We start from the raw sequence: 27,153 nt of genomic DNA, 5'->3' as shown, positions 1-27,153 counted from the left end.
AGGGCAAAACGAAGGAGTGGCAGTTACAAACATCTACTGCGTGGGCTGTTATTTTTTGTAATCAAAGCATTCCGTAACCTTGATTAAAAGCCATTCAACAACTCGTCCATTCATTCCCGGTCGTAATTTAATGCCTTCAAATTACAGGGATTATATTGCGACGCATTTCCTGCTGCCTTTCCGCCCATTTGCAATGATAACGAAGCTCCCTTTTGCAGAAGCCCACGCGGAATGTTTTCAAAAACCCGGTGAATAAAAAACTCCTACGCATTTTTACATTATTCCTGCCAATTCATTGTTTCGATAACTCCGGGATATTAAAGGGGTTGAAAATTGAAAAGAGTGCAAAATTCAATGAAAAGTGTCTCCACTGAGAATCAAAGTAAACATTTTTTCACCTGGTAAAACAACTTTACTTTTCTTTCCCTTTGACGACACCCGATAGCCAATCTAAGAGCTAAGTGCCTCGACACGAAAGTTACATGACAATGAATAAACTCAACAATGATGAAATCCTGACGCAAGAACGTCAACAATACCAAGAGATGAAGGGGGTAATTTCGTGCGGTGGAGTCGTTGACATTTTTTTAATCTTCCACCCGCACAACGACGTTGTTTTAAATTACTCAATTTTCAATTGAGGTCCTATCCTACCGTGATTGGGAAAAAAATATGAGTGGCTCTATTTTGATCCCGTTTAAAATTTGCTCTATTCAGAGACTGAATCATTCAAATACTTTACTTCGCTAAGTTCGACGGTAGTGGAGAAGTAAAGTATTTTGAGAGCAAACCTAGAATGCTTAAAATCGTCAAATTCCGAAACACATATAGGGCGTTTCTAGAGGAATCTGTAATACTCCAGAAGATGACCACCACCTAGGGGAGACAATATTAAGCATATTTTTGTCCATAAACATAAGATCGAAACTCGTTGGTTACTGATCTATGGCAAACGCATACATTAATTTTGGATGCATTTTGCACTTATCATGAAAAAGGTTTTTCTTGGGTATCCAGCCTTTTCTGAATTTTACTTAATACCCAGTATTTTTAAGGGCATTGAATAATTAAGATTGGACTAAAATGTGCTATTACCATTTTCTGAAACAATTCATCTTCTGGCTTAATTAAACGAGAGCTTTTTATAGCGATTATCAACAATACGATTGCGCAGTGCTGTCGTACGGAAAACATTTAGGCGGTACTCACAAAAAATTTCCAACAGCTGAACATGTATTATACATCCGGTCGTGATATAAATGTCAAAGTCCAACTCTTATATTAGTTCCAAATTGTGCCAAGAGTTAACTCTGAACAAGTAAATAATCATTTCCGATTTTTATTTAAAAAATCCATTGGTTGCCATAGCTCAGTAACTTAAAAGTTGCGACCCCATGCTTATGGACAAAAAAGCTTCAAATTATCTTCCCTATCACCACCTGAAATATTTTAAATTTCTTCTGGTACACCCTGTATACTAAGACTAGTGTAACTTTTGAAATTCCACGCTATCCCGCAGAATTGGAGTGACGAACTCGTATCTACCTCTACACCGGGTGAGAGAATGAAAAGCTGCCGACGTTTCGGATTGTTACCTATTATTATCAATGCATATCACTTAGATTGTCAGTCTATATTATCAGATGCTTTCGGAATAGAATCCTGCAAAGCAGAGGTGTCATGGCGCCAGAACGCGCCGGAAAGCTGTTCCGGCTGTGAGATACTCGTATCCCTTGGCAAGTTTTTGTGTAGTTCTAAAAACAAATAACTTTATATAACTCTGCTGAGAAAAAATTCACTTGTATCCCTTGGCTTCTCACCCCCTAATATGCTTTCACTCGGTGTATAACCCGAAAATATTTCATCATTGGTGTAACTTTTACTGTTCAGCCAAAAGAGGCTTCGTTTTTCGCGTTTTATAGATCCAAGATCATACACACCGTAAAAATATTTATACACAATATCATTGAGGAGGTTAGTGCCAGCAGCAACCCGGAGAACTGACATCAAACCTTGATTTCCACATCAAACTCATGGAGTGGAAAACCTGATAGAAAACCGTAATTGAGAAGTGTCATGAAACCGACATTTACTTCCTACTACCTTGGTGGAACCTACATAATGTCACAACCCATGTGACCTCACGAAGTTCCATTTATTAATTCATCCTCTTCCCTGTCCTTTTTCTTTCACTTTCTGTCCACATTAGACCCGTCTCGTATCATAGCATTAACGCAAGTCCGGCATTTAGGTCCAATTGTTTGGGTCTTGACATTTCCCAGCACGCGACCGTGGAAGTAAGGAAAGGTAAGGTATTTTGAAAAGGTAGGAACTGTGGGTCTCGAGGGAGTGGAAAGGGATCTTTAAACAATAGAGAACGAAGCAGGGGAAAGGGGGAGGAAAGCCAGCCAACTTCCTTAGCAGCCTATGCTCCATTGTTGCTTCTGCCATTGTTCTCCTTCGGCGAAATGTATTGTTGTCATCGAAACAAGAGCCGGGAACGGATAAGAAAGTCAAATGGCGTAGACTACGAATGATGTGAATCAGGGGCTCAGAAATAAAAACGCATCGCAGGTAACGATGAGATGATTCAGGGATCAAAGTGAAAACGATGGCTTAAAGGAGGATGAAAAGATAGACGGGTGGGCGGAAGATCATAACGTAATTGGTAAAGTCTGGCGACGAAAAAAATAACCTCTCTTGTCCGACGAAGCTTTTCAAGCAACTGCAAGCCCAGCTCTTTCATTTTTAATGGACCTCACCAGCAATTTATCTTGCTTTTCGCTTGATTAATTCAATTTTTAGGAGGTAACTCGCTGCCGCATAACTTTTTCTTTGAGCATGGCGTATCTCCAATGATTATTTTTTAATTAATCTACCAAACAATGAAACCGGTATTAAATAGGTAGACATGATTACAGCAACGGTTTTGGTAAGATAGGCACTCAAGAACATATTTCAGCAAAACTCTAAAGAATTCCACGGAAAAAAGTTTTTCAATAATTATCTTTTATTAGGAACCAATATCAGCTGGTTGAGACAGTAAGTCTACTGCAGTGATGATTTAGTCTGAAAGTTTAGTATCACATCTATGTGAGGAGGGTGAGTGGGTGCTATAAATTAATCAGCTTTAACCCATTGAATCCCATGCATGTTAATAACCTAAAAATTCCAAATATTTTGATGAATTGGCAACAAAACAGACTCAAATAAGGAAAATTATCGATTTTTATATTTTATTATTCTTAGTTTTCCGATGGTGAAACGTTGCGTATACGCAACATAGGGAGTTCCCCGGATCAAATGAGCCGATATGTCTTTTTTTCGGAACTCCTTTATTTTTGCAAAGAATTCTTTTCTTAATATAACCCAAATACACAATTTACCCAAAATATTGATTAAATTTAGTATTATTCATGAAATTTAGAAGAGCAATCGGTATTTAAAATAATATTCCACTGTTGGCACACACTAATCTTCTGGCTGCTACAAACGCGGCATCTTCGTCGTGAATTTTTTCGTCACGAACAATATTGTGGCCAAGCTAGTCTTTCCTAAATGCATTCCGCAAACTATTTAAACTCGAAAAATACCAAATATGGTCCATTTTTCGTTTTTCCTTTAATATAAACAGCATGCAACACCTCATCGTAAACACGATGCTTAATAAAGTCTTTATTTAACATTACGAGTACTCGCGAAAGTTTTAACGAAGAAAGTAGAGGGCTGTGATTAGCACTAACCACACACAATAAAACCGGCTCTAAATCTTATTATTGTATTCTACCGATTAAGGTAGGTTTCCATGGAGTACTAAAGAAGTTATCTGGGAGCCTCATTTTCCTATCAGCGCTGCCTTCTTCAATTCACTGAAGGCCTACTTCCTTTCAATCCATCTAAAAATCCTAATCTCTTCCTTCCCCTCCCTCGTTTCCTAAACATTCTACCCTCTACCACCGCTTTCAACATCCCCTTACCGCTAAGTATACCCTCTATCCATACCTTCTGTCTCCTCCGTATCTCATCTAAAAGTTCCCTCTCCTCACCCACCATGTCCAGCACTTCGTCGTTACTCCTCCTCTCTGTCCATTTCACCTTCTCCATTCTTCTCCATGCCCACATGTCCTACAAATGGTCTTGAGCGGTATCTGCACCAGAGCCAACGTACTGTATAACCACATTGATAATTGCTTTACGGGTTAATGTCGCGTTGGCACATTTTGATGGACGACAGTTTCTGGCGCATTCCAGGTCCCGTCTTTGGGTCCAAATGATCTATAGGGCTTCCATTTCCTAATATGCAATGTATAAGGCTAGTCAGGCGCCCGTTTATTTGCTCGGTTTGAATTCCATTGCAGAAAGAGCCGTTTGCATAACGAAGCTAAAGGATAGCCGTCCTCTCTATTGAAGTCTTTTCATGATTTGCAATTTCTCTCGCCTCCCTTATCATCCGAAGGAAATATTTATTCTCTCAGGCGATGATTTTTGACTCTTGGAATAGTATGACGTGCCCAGGTTCCGACCATGCATGCTCCGCAACCGCGGAAAGGCGTAACTTTTTCTTTTCGGTTGCCTTACGATGTTCTTCTCATCTGCATTTGAGGGATCTAGATGCCTGCCCGGTGTCAGATTGACAACCGGAACACGATACTTCATACACTCCTTTATAAATGTCAGATAGGTGACGATCTTTTTCACTCCGAAGGTCAGAGATTTTTTTTACCCTTCTCTCTTTTTACCCTACTTTTTTACCCCTTTTTTACTCTTCTCAATCCCCCCCCCCCGTTTTCTGTGGTTCTTCTCACGTGTTATTATAATATAGTTATGTCTAGAGTCCTCTTTTCAACGTGGGTTCTCCACATCCGGTAGTTGTATCCATAGGTGGATCTAAAGGGGCACGGGGGCACGTGAAATACGCTTTAAAAATATGCAAGATTTTTAATACGGTCCCGTAATCATTGCGTTCGTTTTGTATTACTGGGTATCCTTGTGCTCCCCCCAGAACAAAATCCTGGATACGGCCTTGCTTGTGCCCCCCCCAGAAAGAAATCCTGGATTCGCCCCTGGTTGTATCTTTTCCCTCTGTCTCCACTTGTACGCCCGTTCCCACCCCCTTCTTCAAAGATGTCAAATCCTCCCCAAATCCTCCCCCTTTCTCAAGGGTTTAAAGGTGATTTTCAAATGTTTTTCAGTGTCTTGTACCAGATGATGGCTCTTCATCATCATCATCACTGGTCAACAATCCTAGGATTGGTTTGACGCAGCTCTCCACTCAGTTCTCCTATCAGCTAATCTTTTCACTCCTACGCATTCTTCTCTTTCACATCCTTCTTTACTTGTTCCATAAAAATGATGGCTCAGTGAGCCGAAACGCGTTGTACGCAGAAAATAAATTGTGGAAAAGTGCTACGATCTTTCATTTATTTAAATATGTCTAACTTCCACAAATTGAAGCCTGAATCTTTTGAACTTATTCATAGATCTTCTTTAAGCTTTTGGATCTCGCCAAAACGTTGTGTTATGCGAGAACTCTTGCGATCCTCTCTGAAGTTCCTGCGATGGCAAGAGAGCATGTGCCTTTGTCTTCTGCTGGTCTTCTCTTGCAGTCTCCAAGGCCACATCACGTTTCTTCCAGCGTGATTTTTCGAATCAATTCCCGGTCGTACAACCAGACTGCTGACATCGTTATCGGCAAAGGAATTACGAGGAAAGACACCTAAGCGATAAGCCCAAGAAAATGATAAGAGTGTGGAAGGAGGGAGAGAATCACAAGGTTATCTGGCAACGCTGGATCACAACGCAATATAAAATATCTTTCATTCGGGAGGAGAGAAGATATTATATCGGAAGACACGGATACGAGAGGAGAACTGTCCGAGACATTCATCAGGTAGGTGATCCCATAGCTTTAGCCTCACTTACGTTACAACCGAATTTGTATTTCCGCTGAATACGTAGCTTATGAGAAGTCTGATTTAACGTCCGAGGTGACCATATTCTCAAACATGGACGTACCCAGCGGGGGGGCATCTACCCACCCCTAGGAGCAAAATACGCAAAAGTATTTCATAAAAATCAGTAATGAATTGAAACGAAAGTATTCAACAAATTTTCTTTAAACCCACGAAAAATGATATGTATTGTTATAAGATAAAACTATTTTTTCAAGGAAAGAATCTCATAAACTAATGTCACAACTTGGCTTGCCCCCATAGTTATGATCCTGGGTGTGCCCATGTTCTAAACATTTCAAATACAAGTATTTTGTTGTTTTTTGATTTTTCCATGGTGTTTCAAATGCACGAACAGAAAATATCTTGTATTTTGTATTTCAAATGCAGAGTTTTGGTAATTCCACATTCTAAAATAAAAAATACATTTCTATAATACTTTTGAAGTAGCTCTGATAACGCTTGTGTAACATTATTATGCTTCAGAGGTTACTTCGTTTTCGTTATCATTGTTTTCTTCATGTTAGCAACTATCCACAATGTGCCAAGGCAGGGTATATTTTTTTAACCTCTCTTAGTACCCATAAAAATGTATTTTTTATTTTAAAATGTATTTAAAATACTACTTTTGTAGTTTGTGTTTCAAATTCTCAGGCTAACGGTATTTTATACTTTGCATTTAAAATACATTTGGAGCGATACTTTGTATTTTTTTTTTCAAATACTCCTCGGCCTCCATTTTGCCCAGCCATGGTTATTTCTGCAACCGCCATGAAAACCCATGGCCATCAACTGCGCATCACACTATAATTCCACAGATATTTTTTTCTCATGACAGGGTCTGCTAAGAGCCTGAAGTGATCGAAATGGGGATAACATCAGAGGAGTTCACGAAGGCAGTTGTGGACTGCGGGTTCGAATCCCCACCTTCCGACGTGTACCAATATTTTGATCTCTACACGAGCGACTTTTCTCGCAACGAACTGGCGATGTTCCTGGCTCAGCTGATTCACGAAAGTGGTGGATTCCAGTTCAAGGAAGAAATAGCCTACGCCGATAAAAGAAACCACGGACAATACAGAGACAATCATTCGTTACCAGGAAAGGACTACCACGGTCGAGGCTACATACAGTTGACTTGGGCTCAAAACTACAAGGATGCCTCCAGAGATCTCGGAATGGGAGATGAGCTTCTGAAACGTCCGGAACGGGTAGCGAAGGATACGGAGATGGCTATGCTCGTCAGTGTCTGGTATTGGAGGACTAAAGTTCGACGCCAGTTGGGGTCAAAGTTCGACTGCTTTGGATTAACGACCAAGGCTATAAATGGGGCGATTGAGTGTAGTAATGGTTACAATGAAACCGCCGCCAAGAGATACCAGTATTATCTCAAGGTGGCGGATGCCTTGGGGATTCAAAACAAGGCAAGTGAGCGTGGCTGCTACAACTGACACCACTTGTTTTACGCACTTTTGCAGAAAAGAATGATTCCGAAAATAGCAAATGAGTTGTCTTCACTACGATATCACCAGGGCTTTTAACTAGGAGTTTTGTCCGGGAGGGGTAAAGACCAGTTTGCCACCCCCTCCTCTGATCCCCATCGCTCCCCTCATCCTTCCCTTCCCATAAGTTATTTTTTGAGATGGGATAGTTGAAATTACACACAGTATGTTTGCTATTATGAAGTTATACTAATATTATCATATATACTATTACAGTAAGGTATATAAAATTCCGTATGCGCTCCGTTCATACTGAACCTACAGTATTAAATGAGGTATCATTTTAAACTTTAAATCACCGGCTTCTGACGAAAAATACAATCTACATTTCAAAGTGCACTTTGAAATGAAGACTGTAATTATGTGTGATTTCACTATTTACCCATTAATTGGACTTAAAATTTTCGATTTGTCCATGTCGATTACTCGCTCGAGGTATATCGACTCCACATAATTTTTTAATTCTAATCTTCAAAAAACCAACCGTGGCTTTCCAAATTACAAGAATGCAATTCCCAATCAAAGCGGCCTTTGAAATGAAAGTTAATGAATCACAGGGTCAGACTCTTCAGATAGTCGGATTGTACTCGCCAGAACTCGTTTTTTCGCATGGACAATTGTATTTAGCATTTCCTTGAGTTCGCACTTTCCGTGATACTTATGTTTGCGTTAAAGAAACTCATAACCAAAAAGTTACAGACGACAATATTGCCACTTCTAATGTTATATTTAAAGAAGTTTTGTAAATTGCGTGCCTTTATTCAGTAACTGACGTCATCATTGTTCCTACTGGTACCACACTGTCTTGCCTGTATTGTATTCGTATTTTTTGTATTTTTTAAGAAAACCAGTATAAAGAAAGTACTTAATGATACACCTTCTTTTCCATTTAAAACCCGTTTCCTTAAAACATACTTATCCCCTGATAGCGTGAAAGTACTAAATTTTCTACCTTTGGTGACCTAGTTGTCTAATAATTTATTAATTAATAATCATTGCATGATAATTTAATTAGAATAATTGAATAATCTTTTTAAATAAATTGTTCAACTCTTGCTGTCCCCTCAAACCTGCCGCCCGGGACGCGTGCCCCCTGTGCCCCGTCCTATTTCCTGGCTGGTTTTCACTAAAACTAACGAGTGTCACGTCATCAATCAAGCGTGTATCTAGCGAGGGGCAATGGAGCTGAAGACCCTTCTCGTAGAGGCAATAAAGTTAAATAGCTATCGATTTTTTTTATTTAACTTCAAACCCAAGAAAAGTTGTACTGATAAGGTACATTTAACGAAAACACAAATTACTTTTTACGGTAAATAAGGGCGATAAATAATAAAGAACTTCTATCAATATACATAATTTGCCAAAAATTTTGGTTTCGTTAGTCTTTTCCGTGCTTTAATGTCACAACTTAAACGACCATAGTTTATCCTCGCCTCTAGTTTTCATTCTGCACATCTTAATGTCATCAATAATAACGAACCACTCAGAGCAATATGGAAGTGACTATAACGTAACATTCAATTTGTTAACGTAGTGATCTTTGAATTACTTTGAAGTACGCTAAATTTTCACAGCATACGGATTTTTTAACACATATCTAAGCAACGATTTGACCGATTATTATGATTCGTGGGGCGAATTCAATTTCATTATCTTCATATAATGGGAGCGAGGTATCCTATTTTCTTCATATAATGGGAGCGAGGTATCCTAGTGGTTGAGTACTTGGCTTCTGGCAGAAGGGTCCCGGATTCGAATCTCATTTGAAGCCTTCGGACACCTCTTAATTAAATTTCTTGTAGGGTGAAAGTGGCCCAGTGAAAGGAACCTGTGGCGCAGCGAGGGGGGGGTTTGGGGGATCCACCCCCCCCCCCCCAGAGCTCATAGAAATTTTTAAGTTAAATCTATTTTACTTAATTGGATTAATATTGCATATAGAATAGTGTGAAGATTAATAAAATATCCCCCAGAAGGATGTAAAAATCACCATTTTGAACCATTTATCTTTAATTTTTCCGGCGGAGGGCCTCCGCACCTCCCGCTTACCCTGAAGGGTATGCAATACCCCAAGCCCCTCAGTATTAGTTGCGCCTGAAACCCCCCCTAGCCTTAATTCCTAGCTGCGCCCCTGAAAGGAACTGCCCTCGCTACCCTAAATGTGTGATATTCACACGCCCGTCGCTAAGGGTGGAGAGAATTTTATCCTCACCAATCCAAACCACGTTCGGGTTGAATCGCTGAGGGAGTGATTCTATTTTGTAAATCAAGTCGTAAAAACACGAATTCCCTCCCAAACAACTTAAAGGTGTATAATAGGTCATTATGCAGATTTTAGAGACATTATTAACGTCTGTTATTATGGTTTTAATACGGTGTTCATTCATAAGTTCTATGACATTGTGTTATTATATGTATAAGTGCGTTAATCTTAATTAAATTCTGATCCTCTATTTATATTTTTTGGTTGCGACCATGCGAAGAAGTGCGACAGTGTCCTAGGAAAAAGAACTGGCCCCCTACCATGTACGACATTCACGCCAGTGGCTTGATTTGGAGTGAGCTTTACCCTCACCATCAAAACCAACCTTCGGAATGAATCACTGACTGTGAGTGAGAGAGTGAACCTTTCATATACCAAAATAAAGTTCCAAAATTCACTTATTTAACGAAGCATGCGTTCAAACACAATAATGAAACAAAGAGACAGAAACATAAATACAGGACGATAACACAGTGTGGCGTGGAGATGGAATGAAGGCCGAAAACACAAGGAAAAATTTCACCTGAACCGGGAATCGAACCACGGACCTTCTACTCTACGGGCAGATGCTCAGACCACCAAGCTATCCAGTCTAATACTTTTGATTATCGGTCTCCACCGCCATAACAATACAGTACTATCTAAGTTAACAGGGCACAATATTACTAGGTAGTAGCACTGACAACAGATGTAAAAATTGCTCACTATTTGATACGAGAAACACGACTAGAAATCCATATTAACGACTTATTTTCAAGTCATGAGATGAATACATTTACAATCGCAGAAAATATGCAGAGCCAAACTTACCCGATTATGAAACAGTTGATGAATTGGTTTACAAATGGTACCAATAGCAGCTGAAGTTATGTATCTTCCGTGAAATACGTGATTGAACACCAAGCACGATAAGTCCAAATGATGACAACAAGAAGCACCTCCGAAACCACACGAAAATCTGTGTTTATGTTTACACATCTGCAATGATTGGTAGATTCATTGAATTCAATGCTCTCTTAGATTTTTCATCCCAAAATCTTATGTACGCATAAAGAAAACTTAATTCCCCCTCATAATTCCTAGCCTGCCGACTGATTGACACTTTCGATCCTCAGTTGGTCATGCATGTTGACGAATTAATGAATCACAATAAAATTAAGGCAAAACTGAACCTTTTAATGATTTAAAAAATAATTAAAAATATTTACCAACAAATAATCTGAATTTATGTTAAATCTAATTTATATTTAAGTGCCTCCGAGTGTATAGTTATGAGAAATTCACTCGTTCAGCTGCTAATGACGAACGCTTGCGACAGGTACTATCGGTAGTATTTTGTTTACGCACTTAATATTTTGAAAACTTAGAATCGGAAGCATAAATACTCTGTAGTAATATAAACTCTGTGATCGGAAGTTTGGGTGGGCAAGTATTGAGGGAAATCTTCCAAAGTTGTAGTGTTCTACTTAGTCGATACTCGACGAATATCCATAGATATCTATTTATCGATAGATTTAACAAAATCCGTTGAAGAAAAACTTTCCTAAAAAGTTGAAGACTTTTTTGAGGTGCCTATGTTTACCTTAAGGTAATTTTAGGCCCTAGCAATTGCTAGGGCCTAAAATTGCAGGAAATAAATGCAAGGGGACATATTATTCATTTATTTGGGACAGATAGATAGGAAAAGATGTATTACGAAGCTGTCTGCTCCAGGGGCGCAGCTAAAAATTAAGGCGGGGGGGGGTTAGGTGCATCTAATACCGGGGTGTGTGGGGGTATGGCATACCCACCAGGATAAGCGGTAGGTGGGAGATTTATAAATTGCGGAATTTGATGATAAATGGTTCAAAATGGTGAGTTTTACGGCTTTCTGAGGGATATTTTATTAATACTTACACTATTCAATTAGTGATATCAATCCAATTAACTAAAATGGATTAAACTTAAAATTTTCTCTGAGCTCTGGGGGGGTTTTATCCCCCAAAACCAGGATCAAAACTGGGGGGTGGGGGGGGGGGGGGGGGTTGCAAGCCATAGATGTTCAAGTTAAAGGTAAGATTTAAGCATGGAAAAGGTGAATGAAACCAACATTTTAAGGAAACTGTAATAGCTCTATATTATTTTTTTAAATTATTTGCTTGAAAAATTATTATTTTCCTTGAAGACATTTGCAATTTTTGCTTCTATGGGCTATGAGCTTAATTATTTGCTGCCCCCTCCTGCCCCACGCTGGGTACGCCCAAATGTCTGACTGCTTTGTACAGGTACACTTTTTCAGTTGGGAAAAGGGGAGTTTCATTGCAGAATTAATGTATTATGGCGGACACTCATTCTCCCTAACATTTCGAAATGGAAAGATTTTCAACCACCTTCCTCCTGGTCATGGCGTTGCAGGTATATGATGAAGAAATCTGGTCATAATTATCCTATGCAATTCACACATTTGAAGGCGTTCTTACTTCAACAACAGATGTGTGACACTGTGTTTGAGGGACTCAGGGACGCCGACTTACAAAAAATATTGGGGGGGCCCAAACCGGGGATCTTATCCCGGGAAATTTTTTAAGTTGTGAGTTTTAAGTTTTTTAAGCATTTTTGAAGATTCATATGATCAACATTAGAACCCTGATAACTCGAATCTCGATATCTGGACACTCTGGGAAAATCGGCAAGCCTGACACATTTTTTCCTCACACCCATAATGAATTTTTGTGGGAGCTCGGGCCTCCTAAGGCCCCATGGAGTCGGTGCCACTGGAGGAACTGGGTTGCTTTTGTCCATGGGAGTCTCAGAGAGGGGGCCACAGCTGCCTCCCTCATATCCTACGGATGGATCCAGTTAACGCATTTCACTCCTGGGAGAAGACTCAATGTGCTCTGAAAATTTTGGGACATTTCACTTAAAATCCTGGTGATATTCATGGTAAATCCTCCCCATTATCTAAAATGTACATCATTCGAATCGTAAAATAGGAGAATTTCTCAGCACAGCGGGACTACTAATGGTCCGGTAAGAAAAAAATATGCTCCCTGGATACTATTAGTTTCTATGGCAAAATCATATACAGTTAATTATACCATCTATAAGCAAATTTAATAGTAGCTAAACTTTTTACTCACTTCTATATATAATACATTGGATGTATCCTGATAACAGGCTGACGTAGTGGCAACCATTCAAGCCTAATGAGGATGGATTTATGAAATTGAAAGAATGAGTATGTTCCATGAAGTAGAGCAATATAAATTCATTAATTGTTTCACTCCCTCCTCATCCAAGGAGCTTCCATTTCTCCTCCTTTAATCCTTCCTTCAGCTACACAGAGGGATATGAAACCAGGGCTGGTTTACAAGTCTCTCTCCTTGATGAACGTTTCAGATAACTCTTTGCTGTATTAAGAAAATTGAAGGAACTCTCTCTCTCTCCTTGGCATGAGCTTGGCTCACCATGTAAAGCCTGCTGCTTGCCTTCACTTGTTTGCGTACCACCCATGCTCCTCAGAAAGTTCATTTGTCTGCGTGAATGCCTTAACACTCTACATGCCTTTACTACCTTAAAGCTTTCTCACGCATGCCAACCTGTTAGCTCGCCTGCCTGCCTGCTAGCCTCTTCATCCAGACAAGGAGTCCATGAATGGTGGCTTTCTTTACTTCTGTTGCGTGCGGAATAATTATATCAAGACTGGATTACGAGGCACAACGGATTTATTTGCCAGCACACAGTAATTACGGATACTGCCCAGGGCTCATGTTGGACGTCCGAAAATCACTACCGTCCATGGATGTGTGGCACCCTCCAGGGTTCTTGCCATCATGCAACAAAAACAAAACACTGCCAAATTTCCCTGAAACAAGATGGCCTCATACAAAAACAAATGTTTCATTACAATTACATACATGCACAATACTCTCCTGTAATAAAATCTATTCAAATGTGCCTCGGTCTTCTCTTTTATATCCTTAATAACTTGTCCTATGCAATAATTCAGGGTCACCCTTAGCCTTACTTCCCATTGACTTGTCCCTTGATCAGGAGTGCTGACTTAGAAAAAATATTGGGAGGGCCCAGACCAGGGATCTTGCCCCGGAAAATTTTATAAGTATTGAGTTTTAAGTTTTTTAAGTATTTTAGAAGAGTCATATGATCAACATTAGAACCCTGATAACTCCAATCTCGATATCTGGACACTTCGGGGAAAATTGACAAGCCTGACACATTTTTTTCTCAGACCCATAACGAATTTATGAGGGGGCTCGGGCCGCCTCAGACCCCATGGAGTCGGTGCCACTGCCCTTGATGAGTGTCTTCATCAGGGCATCATGGCTCATGACTCAAGTAAAATAGCCTCTGGTAGTTATGCATTTCTGAAGGTTTTTAAATGTGATGGTTTGGTTATGGAGCTTTCTAATCTTATTAACCCTAAAGGCCGTTTTACACGGTACACGGAATTGCGCAATCTGACGTACGTGCGAAGGCGCAATCAAAATTGCGTCGTGTAAAGCGGTGAATTGCTAGGACACATGCGAGAATGCGTGGATGCGAGACGGCAAAATAGCCCCTGTTCTAATTTCGTTCATGCATTCGCGCAATTCCACGCCATTTTAGAAATTAATGCAGCTCTAACCTGCGCAATTCCATGCCCCGTGTAAAACGGCCTTAAGACTGCAGGTACGTTTTTAAACATTTTGTATGCTGACTGCAGGAAAAACGGCTTTATACAATTAACCATTGCTCAACTACCTACAACAGTTTTCCAAAACTTTTATCGCTACCGAGATATTGCCCAAGTGCACTTTCCCACACTGTAGAGATCGCTAAAGCGACTTTCCTCTCCCTGGCCAGCCCTCACTGCAGAAGGTGCCTCCTGGCATTTCCGATGGTACTGCCGATTTCGTATTGTTTCCTTCCTGCTCCACACTGTTAATATGCCTAAACAAGAGCCCAAATGTAGGGCCATTCATTAGTAAGAAAAAAGGAAGGGTTGCCCCAGATTAGGAGTCACTTCTAGTGAAACACTTGGCCAGGCTAGAGGGAAAAGTATTTCTTGGTTCTTTCCCACACTGGCTGGCAGCTTAAATCATGAACTGCTGCAGCCAAAAGGTTAAAGTATAAAAAGAGAAAGCTAAATTATACCACCTCTTCAACCTTTCATTTTTGTAATTTAACGTTCGTCCAGGTAATTAAGTCTGTTCTTAGGACATGAAGGCTTGGTTTCAACTAGCATAAACTGGACACAAAAATATACAATTACATCTGTAACAAGGGCTGCAAATTTTATCATTAACTTGGGTAAGCTACAGTTATTAATAACCAGAATAATCACCCTGTTCCCCTGCCTTCTGCTTCATACTAAGATCTTAGTCATCTTTTCATCGATTTTCAGCTGATAGTCAGTTATTTTCCTTTCCATACTTATGATGGGAGTCTTCTAGGGTAACCTGAGATACCAATCAAAGCCAAGATTATATCAGCTGAACATTTCTTTCGTGTAGAAAGCTATATAGTGGAGCATGAGTAAATGCCCATCTGCTACAGCACACTAACATTACATTCAATCGCATCAATGCATAAAAAAGAGGATGCCTGTTTGTCCGTCTGCTTTGCATTTCCTTACATCTATACGGATTGCAACCAAAGTTAATATCTCATGCTCCTAAAGCCTGTAGTGCTACTTCTGGTTGTGTCAGACACATCCTTTGGATTTTTTTCTTATTATCCTTTGTTACGTCACGTCACAAAACTTCTGTGGTGTGTGGCATGGATTGCAACCAAAGTTGGTACATAAGTGCATCTCATGCTCTCAAAGCCTGTAGCGTTACTTCTGGTTGTGTCCGATGCGTCCTTAGCTTCGCTTTCTCATTACCTTTTGCTGCATCACATCATACAATTTCCGTGGTTGGACATCTGGATGGGTATGCACACCTCTTGGCACTCTCAAAGGGGATTCGTAGCTCAAAGGATTCTACACTTAACTTCTAATCCTCTTGGGGCAAACCTTTTTTTTTATGGGGTAAGGGTTCACCCAATGTTCTTGGTCAACGTACGTTCATAACGATCAATGTTGTGAAGCAGAGTGTAAGCTGATCGCATGGGCGGTACACGGAAATGGTTATATCCATGGTTTGCTGTTACATACACTTACGATCATAATACCTGCTTCGTACCTTTACTTACAAATTCTGCCACGTGACCATGAGTTCCAAGTTTCCCAATTCTCTAGATATAATGCTTCCCAAGCAACATCCAGTGGCCTGCTAGTTTGTTATAAGCAACAGACTAGTCTCCGTAACATTTCCAAGTTTCAGGCAATTTCCCAGAGAGGGTGATGAGGATAAAAATAAATGGAGGTTTATTCATGACTTATTACAAATTGTCACTGATAGAGAGCAGGTAGGTAGTAATTAGAATATTTTTACTATTCATTCATGTCCTTCTCAAATAATACTGTCCATATTACTATAAAGGGACCAATAGACCTAATTACACACTTCCTATTTATCCTTGCCAATAAATTTCCCATAGCTTTCCCATTTCCCAAGGTTTAACCAAAGATGAAGTGAAAAAATGCACTCATTAAGGGACCTTTGGGAGGATCTCATATTAATCCTGACTACACTCATGGATTAAGCAGTAAAATCTATCATAGTCAACAAAGCAGCATCGAACTGATCAAATTTTGTACATTAGGGAAAACACGAAACAGGGGGATAATAAAAAGATGTCTCACATTAATTTGCAATGGCAGATTCCTTTGAAAATATCATAGAAAAAATATATCATCAAAAAGAGCATAATCTTTTCAAAGTTTATTTAACAAAATTATTATTATTACTACATACCTTTGGGCAAGTAAATTACTGGCCTCTTTAACATTGCATGTATCCACATGTTCATACCATGATTTAAAAGTAGCAGTAAATTGTATAACTTCCCAACTCTGGAAGTCAAAGCCATGGTAAAATGAGTCTTACTTTGAACATGAAAAAACAAGGAATGCAACTCTTACTACTACAATACATAAAATTACCATTAGAAACGTTGAATACTTCCCAATCGTTTTCCGGAATTTCATGAGAGTAAATCTGCTGATTCTAATGATACTAGCTTGTTTTCTGTTTAGACAATTGTGTATAACCAAATTACCTATCGTGTTCCTGGTGAGAATGACTAAAAACAATTTACTATCGATACTGTTCATTATGAATCATTAAAACAATGATAAAATGACTGTTTCCAATTAGAAGAGCAGAAAAGTATATTCTAAGTCTCAGTGCATTTAAGAACATACATAAATCTAGAAATAAATGATTTCTATGGTCCCCAACCAATGAATTCAAAAGAAATATCATAAAATCCATATCCTTAAGAAGCAATAGGAATACTCTATGATAATTATACTGTTCATAATCAACTAAAGATAAACATGTTTTTTTCAAATCATAAATATTCATATATAAAATAGTTTCTATTACAAGGTGAATACCATCACCCATATCAATGAAACCATCTGCAGATTCTGCAAACAATTTCTACAATATCCTCACAGCATATGACGAGGAAGACTCTTCATCAACCGGAGAATTCTACAACCTGTTTCCATAATTCTTGCAGACATGTTTCCTAGCGAATTTATAAGCGAGCTATATAGAGTGGACAGAGAAATGACTCTTCCTTTATCTCATCAAAATATCTTAGCAATTCTTTTTTAACAAAAATAAATACCCTCAGTGGTTGAAAAATGAGCCTTTACTTGGCCATTTTACTCAAGCTTCTTGTGCAATCCAATGTGGACTCTCCAGTTACCTATCGCAATGTAAATTCCTTAATGTCCTAGTCACAATTAGGGTATCTTACTCATACTTCACCTAAAATCCCATCACATGGAGACGAGTGAGCTCAATGCTGATGTCTATATTTGAGGAATGTTTCACAATAATTCCTGCCAGGATGATCATTGCAGGACCAGAATTAATATTTTAAAATGGAGAAATATTTACCTCAACTCATCATCCATGCTTTGAGACAGCAATCTTACATGTATAACTGTGAGATGTAATTCTAATATCTTCCATTATTTTGAGCACCAACTATTCCGTAAGTATATACATGACTCATATTGACTTTACTAATACAACGCTATTTCACAAACAGTTCCACCATTCCTAAAAGTATTTAACATATTTGCTGTAACGGTCATATCTAAGTGCAAATAATTAACCTTGAGCTGTAAAATTATTCTACCATTATCACAACCAAAGGTGACATTTGAGGGTATGTTGTGAATTTGTTGTTGCATCAAATTATAACCTGAGAAAACCTATAATGACATTGCTTCCATCAATAGTCTCCCATAACACAAAACACTGATATATCTTTGAAATGCCAAAGAATCAGGTTTATATGTTGCATAAGAGACAAAAGATTGCACTATCAATAAGACTAGAGAAACAAAGAGTATATCACTGCTTACTGGCTATTTACATAAGTTTTGAATCAGTCTCCATGTATGTGATGTGACATTTAAGTCACTTTGAGAAGTAAAAATAATGAATTCACTATCCTCTAGTGAGACTGATAATTGTTAATTCAGATCATTTAGGATCAGCCTTTTAATGCGTAAAATATAAATATGAAAAAGCCAGTCAAACATCAGTGCAGCAAGAGATATTAATGTCAAATAATGATGCAGAAACTATTTGTGTAACATGTATAATGAATTATTAATATATTAACATTGAATACTTCGGTATCCATAAATATCCTGGTAAATATGTTGACACTGATTAAACCATAGATGGGATAAAGGAGCTATTACTTGAGATTAAGAAATCCATCAAGGTTTAAATAAGATTGCTTAAGCACAGTGAGGTATAATTTCACCTCCTCTAATCTTAACACTGTTCAATGAGTCTGCAATAAGTGCTAATGTAAAAAATTATCAGTTTCTATTCTGTAGAATTGTGAGAGGATAAAAATCAGAAATCAACAAAGTTGTACATGTTTGTAGTTAAAATACATCCAACGAAGGGCTTGATTTAAAATAGCAGTCTTAGCCACACAGCAGTAATTCCATATTTGATTTTACAAACTTGTTTATAGTAACTACATGAATCTACTAATCACTGCCATCCATCAAGCAATCATTATGCTCTTCAATTTGACAATATTGTCTGGAAGTTTCGACATAAAAATAATATCTACACGAAGATTAACAGCTGCCAATTTTTTATAGAGTGGAGGGAATTGAAAGGAAAATGCTTCAAATCTTCCCATCAGCGATCCCTACGGGAGACTGATTGGCTAAGTCAGCCAATAATGGTGAAGATGGAGTTAGTGTGGTATCAAGGATTGAAGATTCACCAGGAGCAGATAACCTCTCCATGATGCCATCAGCTCGAGACCTAGCGTGGCCCATCACATCAACTGCAAGTTCTTCCACTGTAGTATATCGTGTCTGCTGGAAGCTGAAGATATCTTGTAGGAATCCCATAACTTGGTCCTAGGAATAAAATAAAAAAATATATGATTATACTAAGTGCTGCAGCTGGGCCGGTACTGTGTACTTCCTAAAATCCAAACTCGTTATAAGTGTACTGGTTAAACTACCTTTTAAAATCTGTAAAAAATAGCCCTACTATAAATTGTCCAATGGATTCCAGAAAGAAAAATCAGAAATGATTACATATATACTTGTTCAGAGTTATTTCGTGGCACAACTTGGAACTAATATAAGAGTTGATGTTTGACATTTCAATCGCGGCCGGATGTATAATACATGTTAAGCTGTTGACATTTTTGGTGAGTACTGCCTAATTTTTTTCCCCACTACAGCACTGATTATAATATGTTTTAGGAGCAAAGTGTTCTATTAACCCTTTCCTGCCGAAGCCTACGATAGGAAAACATTTTCGTGCTACGAGTAACATGAGAATACATATTATGTATAAACCTCTCTTTTTAGGAGCTCTTTTTTGAGGGTGAGTTGCCTGGGTATTTCTGTCCCTCAGATTTGGGACCCAGCTCGATGAGGTGCCTGTCCCTTACCCCAGCCACTGAACTATACCCTCTAACCCTATCATGGCACGAATTCACTGTCAACTTATTGGGTTACAAGTGTTTTTTCAACCAAACATTGTACTTGGTTGTCCATAATTTACTCTTATAAAAGAATTGCTTACATTTTATTTTTTGGCATTGTGGAATTTTAAACGGGCTTCTAGCGTTAATAACAGCAAAGTTAGTAAACACAAGGTAATAATGTTATAATTCTGGAAGTCCATTATTTTTAACGCTAAAATTTCATATAAAAATTGCTTATGGACAGGACAAAATGAAGAATTCATTTACAATTATAAAAAAATTGTAGCACGCAACAAAATATAACATTGAAAAAACTATTGACAATATAACCGGATTCCTGCGGTGAGGATAATCATTAACGAGTGGGAGCATCGGGCTTAATTGCCGAGGAGTGGCCCTAAGGACTCGCTAAGCTGGGTCTCTGGCCATGCCTGAATGCATACGACAATTGCTACCTAAACGGTCACTTCCCTTCCCTCGTGTCGGCCAGAGCTGACATCTGCTCATTTGCCTTGAAAAGTCCGCAACAGCTATACCTGACGTCAGGTGTTCTGCATACGTAAATGCCCATCGGCTCCACCCGATGTCTGGCACGAAAGGGTTAAATAAAGCTTTTGAATCTTGATTTAAGATTTTCGAGTTTAACCTTTCAGCCAAGGCCAGAACAAGAAGTTTTGTCAGCAGGGGCAAAGATAAGTTTGCCACTCCCCTCCCCTGAACCTCCTTCCTCCTCTTTCCCCATCACTAAAATATAATACCTCCATACGCTACTGCTTGAGAGGTGGTAGTTGAAATTACACACCATATGTATGCTAATAAGAGGTTTTATATATGAAAAATGCTTCTTAATAACACTTTATTGATATACTACAATATACGTATACACGACAAATGCAAATAATTTGCTTGGATTGAAACTCAATTGCAACCACGTAACAATTTGAAATTCACTTTTCAAATTCTGCCACTCCCTGAAATCTGCCGCCCTGGGCAAGTGCCTCTCCCCCTTGCCCTGCCCTAGTTCCAGGGCCTGCCTTTAGTAGTGCTACCTATCTCAGGTGAAAGTATATCCTATAATTTTTATTAGAAAAATGCATGAAACAGGCTGTGGTGGTAGGAAGGGGAGGAATAAAGGGGTTGTATCCCTCTCCCCCTTCATTGGATCTCATCTAACTCTAGGTAAAATGCCTTCTATTAGTTTTGCAATGTCGACGGTTTGATAATTGTGATGGCTTGGTTAATCTTCTAGCTACGAATGACGAAAATGTGCAGCAGGACGTTTCTTGACCCAGGAGACGAATGCAGCAAATTTTTGTCAGACATTTTTCTACGCAGGCGAACTAATGCCGAAAATATACGTTTCCTTGCTCTCCCCCTTTTTTGACGGTCGTGAGTTCGTTGAAGTCTTAGTTTTGGGACCCAATGAAGTGGGACTTAGACCATACCCTCGAAATCCGGGAGCAGGTACCAGGACCCTTCATCTTATGTCACCCCTCTTTGTGGGAAGGGACCACGGTCATTCAATTGTTCATTCAGTCAGATTTTTAATTAAATATTTGCCTTTTTCTCAAGACATGTAAAATAAGAATTGAATTCTTTGTCTTTTGAGCAGTGTTTACAATTTTTTAACAAAATTCTATGATAAATATTAACTTATATTACGATTTCATTACAAAAATCAACATGGAAATTGCTGCTGCATTAAAAGGGTTAATATTGACGGTAGAGCTTTGTTCATTATATAACAATTCTCAGAATAAAACAAGGAATTCAATTCAAAGTCTGCAATTCACGTGCAAGCAACAGTTATCCGTATAGCTAATTCATATAAACAAAGCATGATTGACCGCGAATCAATGCCACTGGTAGGGTTATAAAACCTGAATTGCAAGATAATTCGGAATCCCCGCTACGAAGGGTCGAAAAAGGTTGATGCTGAGAGTGTGTGGTTATCCGCAAGACCCTTTTTAATGAATGTCCTGCAAAAATGATCCATACGGAGGGATGGAAAGGTTTCTTTGGGCTCAGTCCAGCAGTCATGCTAAAGAGAGAACTCCACCGTCTCGAAAGGGTTAATGTAGCATTATAATTATAATACCGTATCCGCTTTCTTGGGGGGCGTACCCAACCAGTGGCGGATCTATGGTTCGGGAGAGATCTAAGGGGGATATAGCCCCTCCCCTTCCCACCTCCCCCCCCAACCCAGATATAGAAATTTTTGGTGATTGTGACTTTGCACAAAAGGCTTGAGTTATACTTTCCAATATATTTACCAACTTCAACAAATTGAAATAAAAATTAGCTCTAAACTGAGTGCCTATTTTACATGCTTTCGGTATGTTAGCGGCAGATCCAAAGAGGGGCTAGGGAGAGCTATAGCCCCCTTTGGGTATCCAATTTACACTAGAAAAAATGGTGATTTTTTTTGTACCCAGGTTACCTCCCAGGAGTAGTGGGGGTCCCTGAGCATGTCCATCAGTAAGGAAGGACATGCTAAAAGCAAGTCCTTCATCTCTGATGTTATGGCAGTACGGATCCCATTCCTCACCTCTTACAGGTTCTGTAGGAGTGGTGGTATATAAACTTTGTTATATTTCTAACCCTGCCACGTGAACAGCGGTGAAATATACAAGAATTGCCATGAGAAAAAATTCCCCTGGACCGGGAATCGAACCACGGACCTTTGGCTTTCCGAGCCAATGCGCAGACCATTACGCTATCCAGGTTCTTTAATTCCCATGGCAATTATACCGAGGCTCATGGCACTAGGTGTTAGGATCCTTGATGGACCGCGAGGGCCTAACACCTAGAGCCATGAGCCTCAGTGTAATTGCCATGGGAATTAAAGAACCTGGATAAAGTAGTGGTCTGCGCATTGGCCTGGAAAGCCAAAGGCCCGTGGTTCGATTTCCGGTCCAGGGGAATTTTTTCTCTTGGCAATTCTTTCATGTAAACTTTGTCTTTAACAAAATCCCACACGAAGACTTCACAGGGTGTCCAATCCAATGACCGAGGTGCCCAGCACAGACATGCTAAGTCGCCCTGAGCCCCCCTGAGCTCATCAAGGTCGTTAAGGAGCTGAGCATGTCTCAGCTCCTTGATGACTAGGGATGTGCGAGTAGTGTTCTTTGAATTCAGGTCGAGTTAAAAACTACTCAAGAGTATCGAGTATAGTCGAGTTTGGTCATTTCTGGATCAAGCAATATAATAATATATATGCCACAACATATTCTCATTTTCAAATCCCTTTGTGAATTTTCTATTATGAATGCTTAGCTTGATGTAAAAAGGAAAAGATAATGAGTAATGTTGATGGTAATTGTGTCAGTATTAGGAGATAATGAAAATTAAAGTGTCATGAAAAGTCCCATAAGCACTATTGAAATGAATTAACCTCTAGTAATATGTGGTCAATTTAATTAACACAGTAAAACCTCTTTACGTTGTAATGGAGGGGACCAAAATTTGGGCAATTTGATGTACAGAGGTTCACTATAGAGAGGTTTCAGTGATAGGCACCATTTTTTCATATCCTTAGGAAATGAAAGGCACTACTGTCTTTTAAACCATTAATTTTAGGTGTTTAAACAAAAATGCATGCATTGGTGAACATGTATTTATTATTTAATAATTAATTACAGAAAGCGAGCGCTATCGCACGATTTTAACCATGATTCGAGAGAAAATGATGTGATCCCTCTTAATTCAACAATCACTTAAAATGATTACGATAGTTGGATACCTTTTTTCTTATTTAATGTTAGGTATGCTCTCATATGGAAAAAAATGGGCACAACTGATGATTAACGTGAAAATTACAGCATATTAAAGGTGTATACAAAAAAAAAATAAGGGTGAAACATTTATCACTGAAAATGTCATTCCATGTACGGTATCGCGGCTGCATTAATGGTCTCTAGTTGTCATAGTACGATTTGTGGAGGTAGTTAGGCTGCCTCAGGGGTATCTCCTTGGTATGATAAGTGGAGGTTTTATGAGATAAAGAGGTTCACTACAAAGAGGTTTGCCTATAAATTTACGTGTAAATCTGACGGGACCTTAGGAGTGGTATGAAGTATGGAGGTTTATGATGTAAAGAGGTTCACTATATGAGAGGTTTTACAATATATGTATATATGTATGCAAACTGCCAGAAACAGCCCTAAGTAGAAGCATTTGCATTGTAATAATGCTTCATTATAGCGCTTCCTGTCAGCAAATTTCGGAATTTACTGGCCTCGACAGCTCTGTAACCCAAACTCCTTGACTCAACTCGACATTTGTAATACCACTCGAATCACTCAAGTTGAGTACCAACTACTAGACTCAAATTTTCGAGTACTTGCACATGCCTATTGACGACCATTCCAACGGTTCAGTAGAGTTTCCTTCAGATATTCATACACTTGGCATCACCATTGAGTGGATGTCCCTTCTAGTTGAAAAATAAAGTTGTCTTTCTGCACACTCGGAAACAACCGAGGTGCAACAATCAGCAGTTTGTACAAAATAATACTTTGCAATACGTATATTCTTTTTTAAACACCCTGCATATTACCCTCATTATCCAGTAACGTAATAGTAAAACTACATGACTCACCTTAAAAAACTGACAAATGCCACGTAGCTCTTCATCCGTGCCAAGGAAGCCCCATGCCATCAGAGGGGAGATATGTTCAGAGATGGCATAAAAGTGTGCCATGAAGCCACTAGGCTGGTTCAACCGATGACGTTTGGCTTTTAGTAAAGACCATACAGCTGTAGCCAATGCCTACAAGAAAGATAAAGACAAATCAGCAATGCACTGTAATGCTGATACAGAAAAGCATCAAATATCCGCCCTCATGAAGGCAGAAAGCCCAAATGGATAATCGAAAGAGACAGACAATCCATTGCTGATTGAACTATTGAAATTGGGAGTTAAAAAAAATTTTTGAACAAGCCCATTTTAACAATGGTTTCAGTGTCACACTTTCTGATGATATTTTGATATAAATTAATATTATATAAATTAAATTCACAAATTTTTGTAATAATATAGATAACTTTTGATCTCCTGATTGATTGTATGTCTGAGTAGACATAGCTGCTGTCAGAGTAGTACAAGAGTAAGCAAAATGTTACCAAGTAGGTAGTAACAAATTAAAATTTGCATTAAAGTTTTCACTTGATTTCGAATTTTCTCAATGAAGTATTATTTTTTATAATATCAGGTAGAAGGTTACATAGTTTACTACATGGAATGGACCATCACTGCATCTCTTTAACTCCAAGGTAGCACATTTAGTTTTTCTCTATATCTGGCTCCATAATTATGGTACTCCTCATTTTTACCGAAGGAGTGCATGCTCTTTTTAATAAATGCCAGTAAGTTTAGTTTGTTCTGTGAGGAATGGTAGAAAAAAGAGATTAAAAGAAGGCAAGAATATGAGAGTACGGTGGTTTTGGAGGGGAATGGCATTGGGTCTGTTCTGGCAGTGTTGGAAGTGAAGTGGGCAGAGAACACCCCTAACCCCCATAATTTTTCAAAAGGTTGAAAAAATGGTAATCTTTGACTCTCCAGTGAAAGTTTTTCTTTCACCAGCTTAACAAATATGTAATGTTTAAGAATAATTAATGGGTATGTAAAAGTCACTTGTTCACACATATGTGACCTCAGATACATTTTTGCTTAGAGGTATTGTATACCATGAAGGGGCCATGAAAAGTAATGAATCCCATTTGACTAAAACGAGTTAATTGACGCTCCCAATTCATTGTCCTCCTCTCCCTTCACCTCCTTCCCTCCCTCTCATTGATTATAACCTGTCAATCACTCATTGTTTTTGACAATGAGCTGGTTCATTTCTTTGGTTCTTGGTTCCACTGGTTCTTGAGCTTAGAACTGGAATCAAAAACGAGGCCTAAAAGACTCTATACCAAAATAAATTATTATATCAAGATCCTTTTTGAACAATTTTCTAGTGTGACATATTTAAAGTGTTTTTAATAATTTTTGATGAAAAATACTTTTAAACCTTTAAATTTTTCTGCCACTGTGTGCGGGACACGAGCGGGGAAGATATTTTTCCGTTGGCCCTGGGCATTTTTCAAGCAAGCAGTGGGCCCTTATTGAAGTTTTTAGTGGACCCTCAATCAAGGACTGCCCACCCTACCCCCTCACGACAGACCATGAATACAATTGAGCCCTTTCTAAGAATCATAATGGGAATTTAAATATTTGAACATGACTTTTTGTAAATCGAATGTAAATGGATTTTTTCCTCAAATTTGGCCAGCATGACATTTTTACCAGCGATTTGATACCAAAAGTAATGAAATCCATTGATTTTTAACCATATTCCTCAATATTTCAACCATATTTCAGCCGATTTGAACTTTGCACAGAACTGGCAGGAGCAAAAGACCCACCACCAAAAGTATATGAAAGAGAGACCTATGCTTTAAATAAGTTTCCCCGGCTAATGGACAATGACTAGATAAATAAATTCCTAGGAAATGTAAGGATTTGGATTTGTTGGAATTGTTTTCATCATGAATGCGCTGCAGAGAGAAGGGAGCTCTCTCTTAGAGAAGGGATATTCCAGGTAGCACTCCCCATGGGGAGGGTGTCCTGTCCTCGAAAGATGCCTTTGTGCTCTCTGCCATCAGGTTTAGCCAAGTTCAAGCAACCGCAGAAAGGATGGCAATAAAATACCAGGAAAAAGAGAAAGTCTGGAAACGCGGAGAGGGATGACCATGACAAATGTAGGAGCTACGTTTGCCCGCAGGTCTACCAGGTGAACGTAGCATATAGATACGTTCATAGCAGCAAAAGGGTTAATATGCTATATTATAAATTCATGTGTTATAGGCAGTTTTTCTAATACCAAAACTGAAATTGAAGACAACTTTTAAAAAGTTAGCAGTGAAAATAAAGCACTTGATTGAACACCAGAACAGAGAACCAGGACTGAGAACAGAAACGAAGAAGCTGAAATGAGAATCAGAACCATGTATCGGATCCAAGAATCGATGCCGGGAACCGAAACAGAACCGGAATCAATGAAAATGAAGAAAAAACCCACCTCTAAATTTGTTTTAAATGAAGTATTTCGGCCCACTAATGAATACCAATCTTTTTCTCTCCACACCATGGCACATGACAAAGAAATGATCTAGATGCTATAGGTTAATTACTCACTGTTTCTTTGAATCCACTTGAGAGCCATCGATTTTGAACCACTGCCGTAACAGAAGATGGAGGGTCATCCAAGTCTTCAAAGGCATCCAACAGAATGTAGTCCAGAACGACATCAAAGAAGGTCATGGCTTTCACTCCTCTAGTGGCTAACTCTTCCTCCACCTATTGATGAAAGAA

General features: G+C 38.9%; 2 protein-coding genes across 2 annotated transcripts in view; one reads left to right on the top strand and one right to left on the bottom strand.

Annotated features, from left to right (window-relative positions):
- Nucleotides 1–5,829: 5,829 nt before the first annotated feature.
- LOC124165354 (endochitinase At2g43620-like) lies at nucleotides 5,830–8,327 on the top strand. The gene is made up of 2 exons (XM_046542721.1): nucleotides 5,830–5,890; nucleotides 6,790–8,327. Exon 2 carries the CDS (start codon nucleotides 6,818–6,820, stop codon nucleotides 7,400–7,402), a length of 585 nt encoding a protein of 194 aa, XP_046398677.1. The 5' UTR covers nucleotides 5,830–5,890; nucleotides 6,790–6,817; the 3' UTR covers nucleotides 7,403–8,327.
- An 8,179-nt stretch (nucleotides 8,328–16,506) lies between these two features.
- Nucleotides 16,507–27,153, bottom strand: part of LOC124164919 (mitoguardin) — a gene marked incomplete at its 5' end in the record, with an annotated part of 52,847 nt that continues 42,200 nt past the window's right edge. Inside the window, 3 exons of the mRNA XM_046542150.1 lie at nucleotides 16,507–19,212; nucleotides 24,394–24,564; nucleotides 26,977–27,138. Coding sequence (XP_046398106.1) covers nucleotides 18,973–19,212; nucleotides 24,394–24,564; nucleotides 26,977–27,138 — 573 coding nt within the window. The remainder of the gene's footprint in view (nucleotides 19,213–24,393; nucleotides 24,565–26,976; nucleotides 27,139–27,153) is intronic.

The sequence above is a fragment of the Ischnura elegans genome, chromosome 9, assembly GCF_921293095.1.
Source record: "Ischnura elegans chromosome 9, ioIscEleg1.1, whole genome shotgun sequence".
NCBI classification, from domain to species: domain Eukaryota; kingdom Metazoa; phylum Arthropoda; class Insecta; order Odonata; family Coenagrionidae; genus Ischnura; species Ischnura elegans.
Note: the sequence above shows the minus strand (reverse complement) of the source record. Positions and strands in the feature narration are given on the sequence as shown.

Coding starts and splice junctions, on each gene's coding strand:
- LOC124165354 (XM_046542721.1), top strand. CDS start 6,818: ATGGGGATAACATCAGAGGAGTTCACGAAGGCAGTTGTGGACTGCGGG.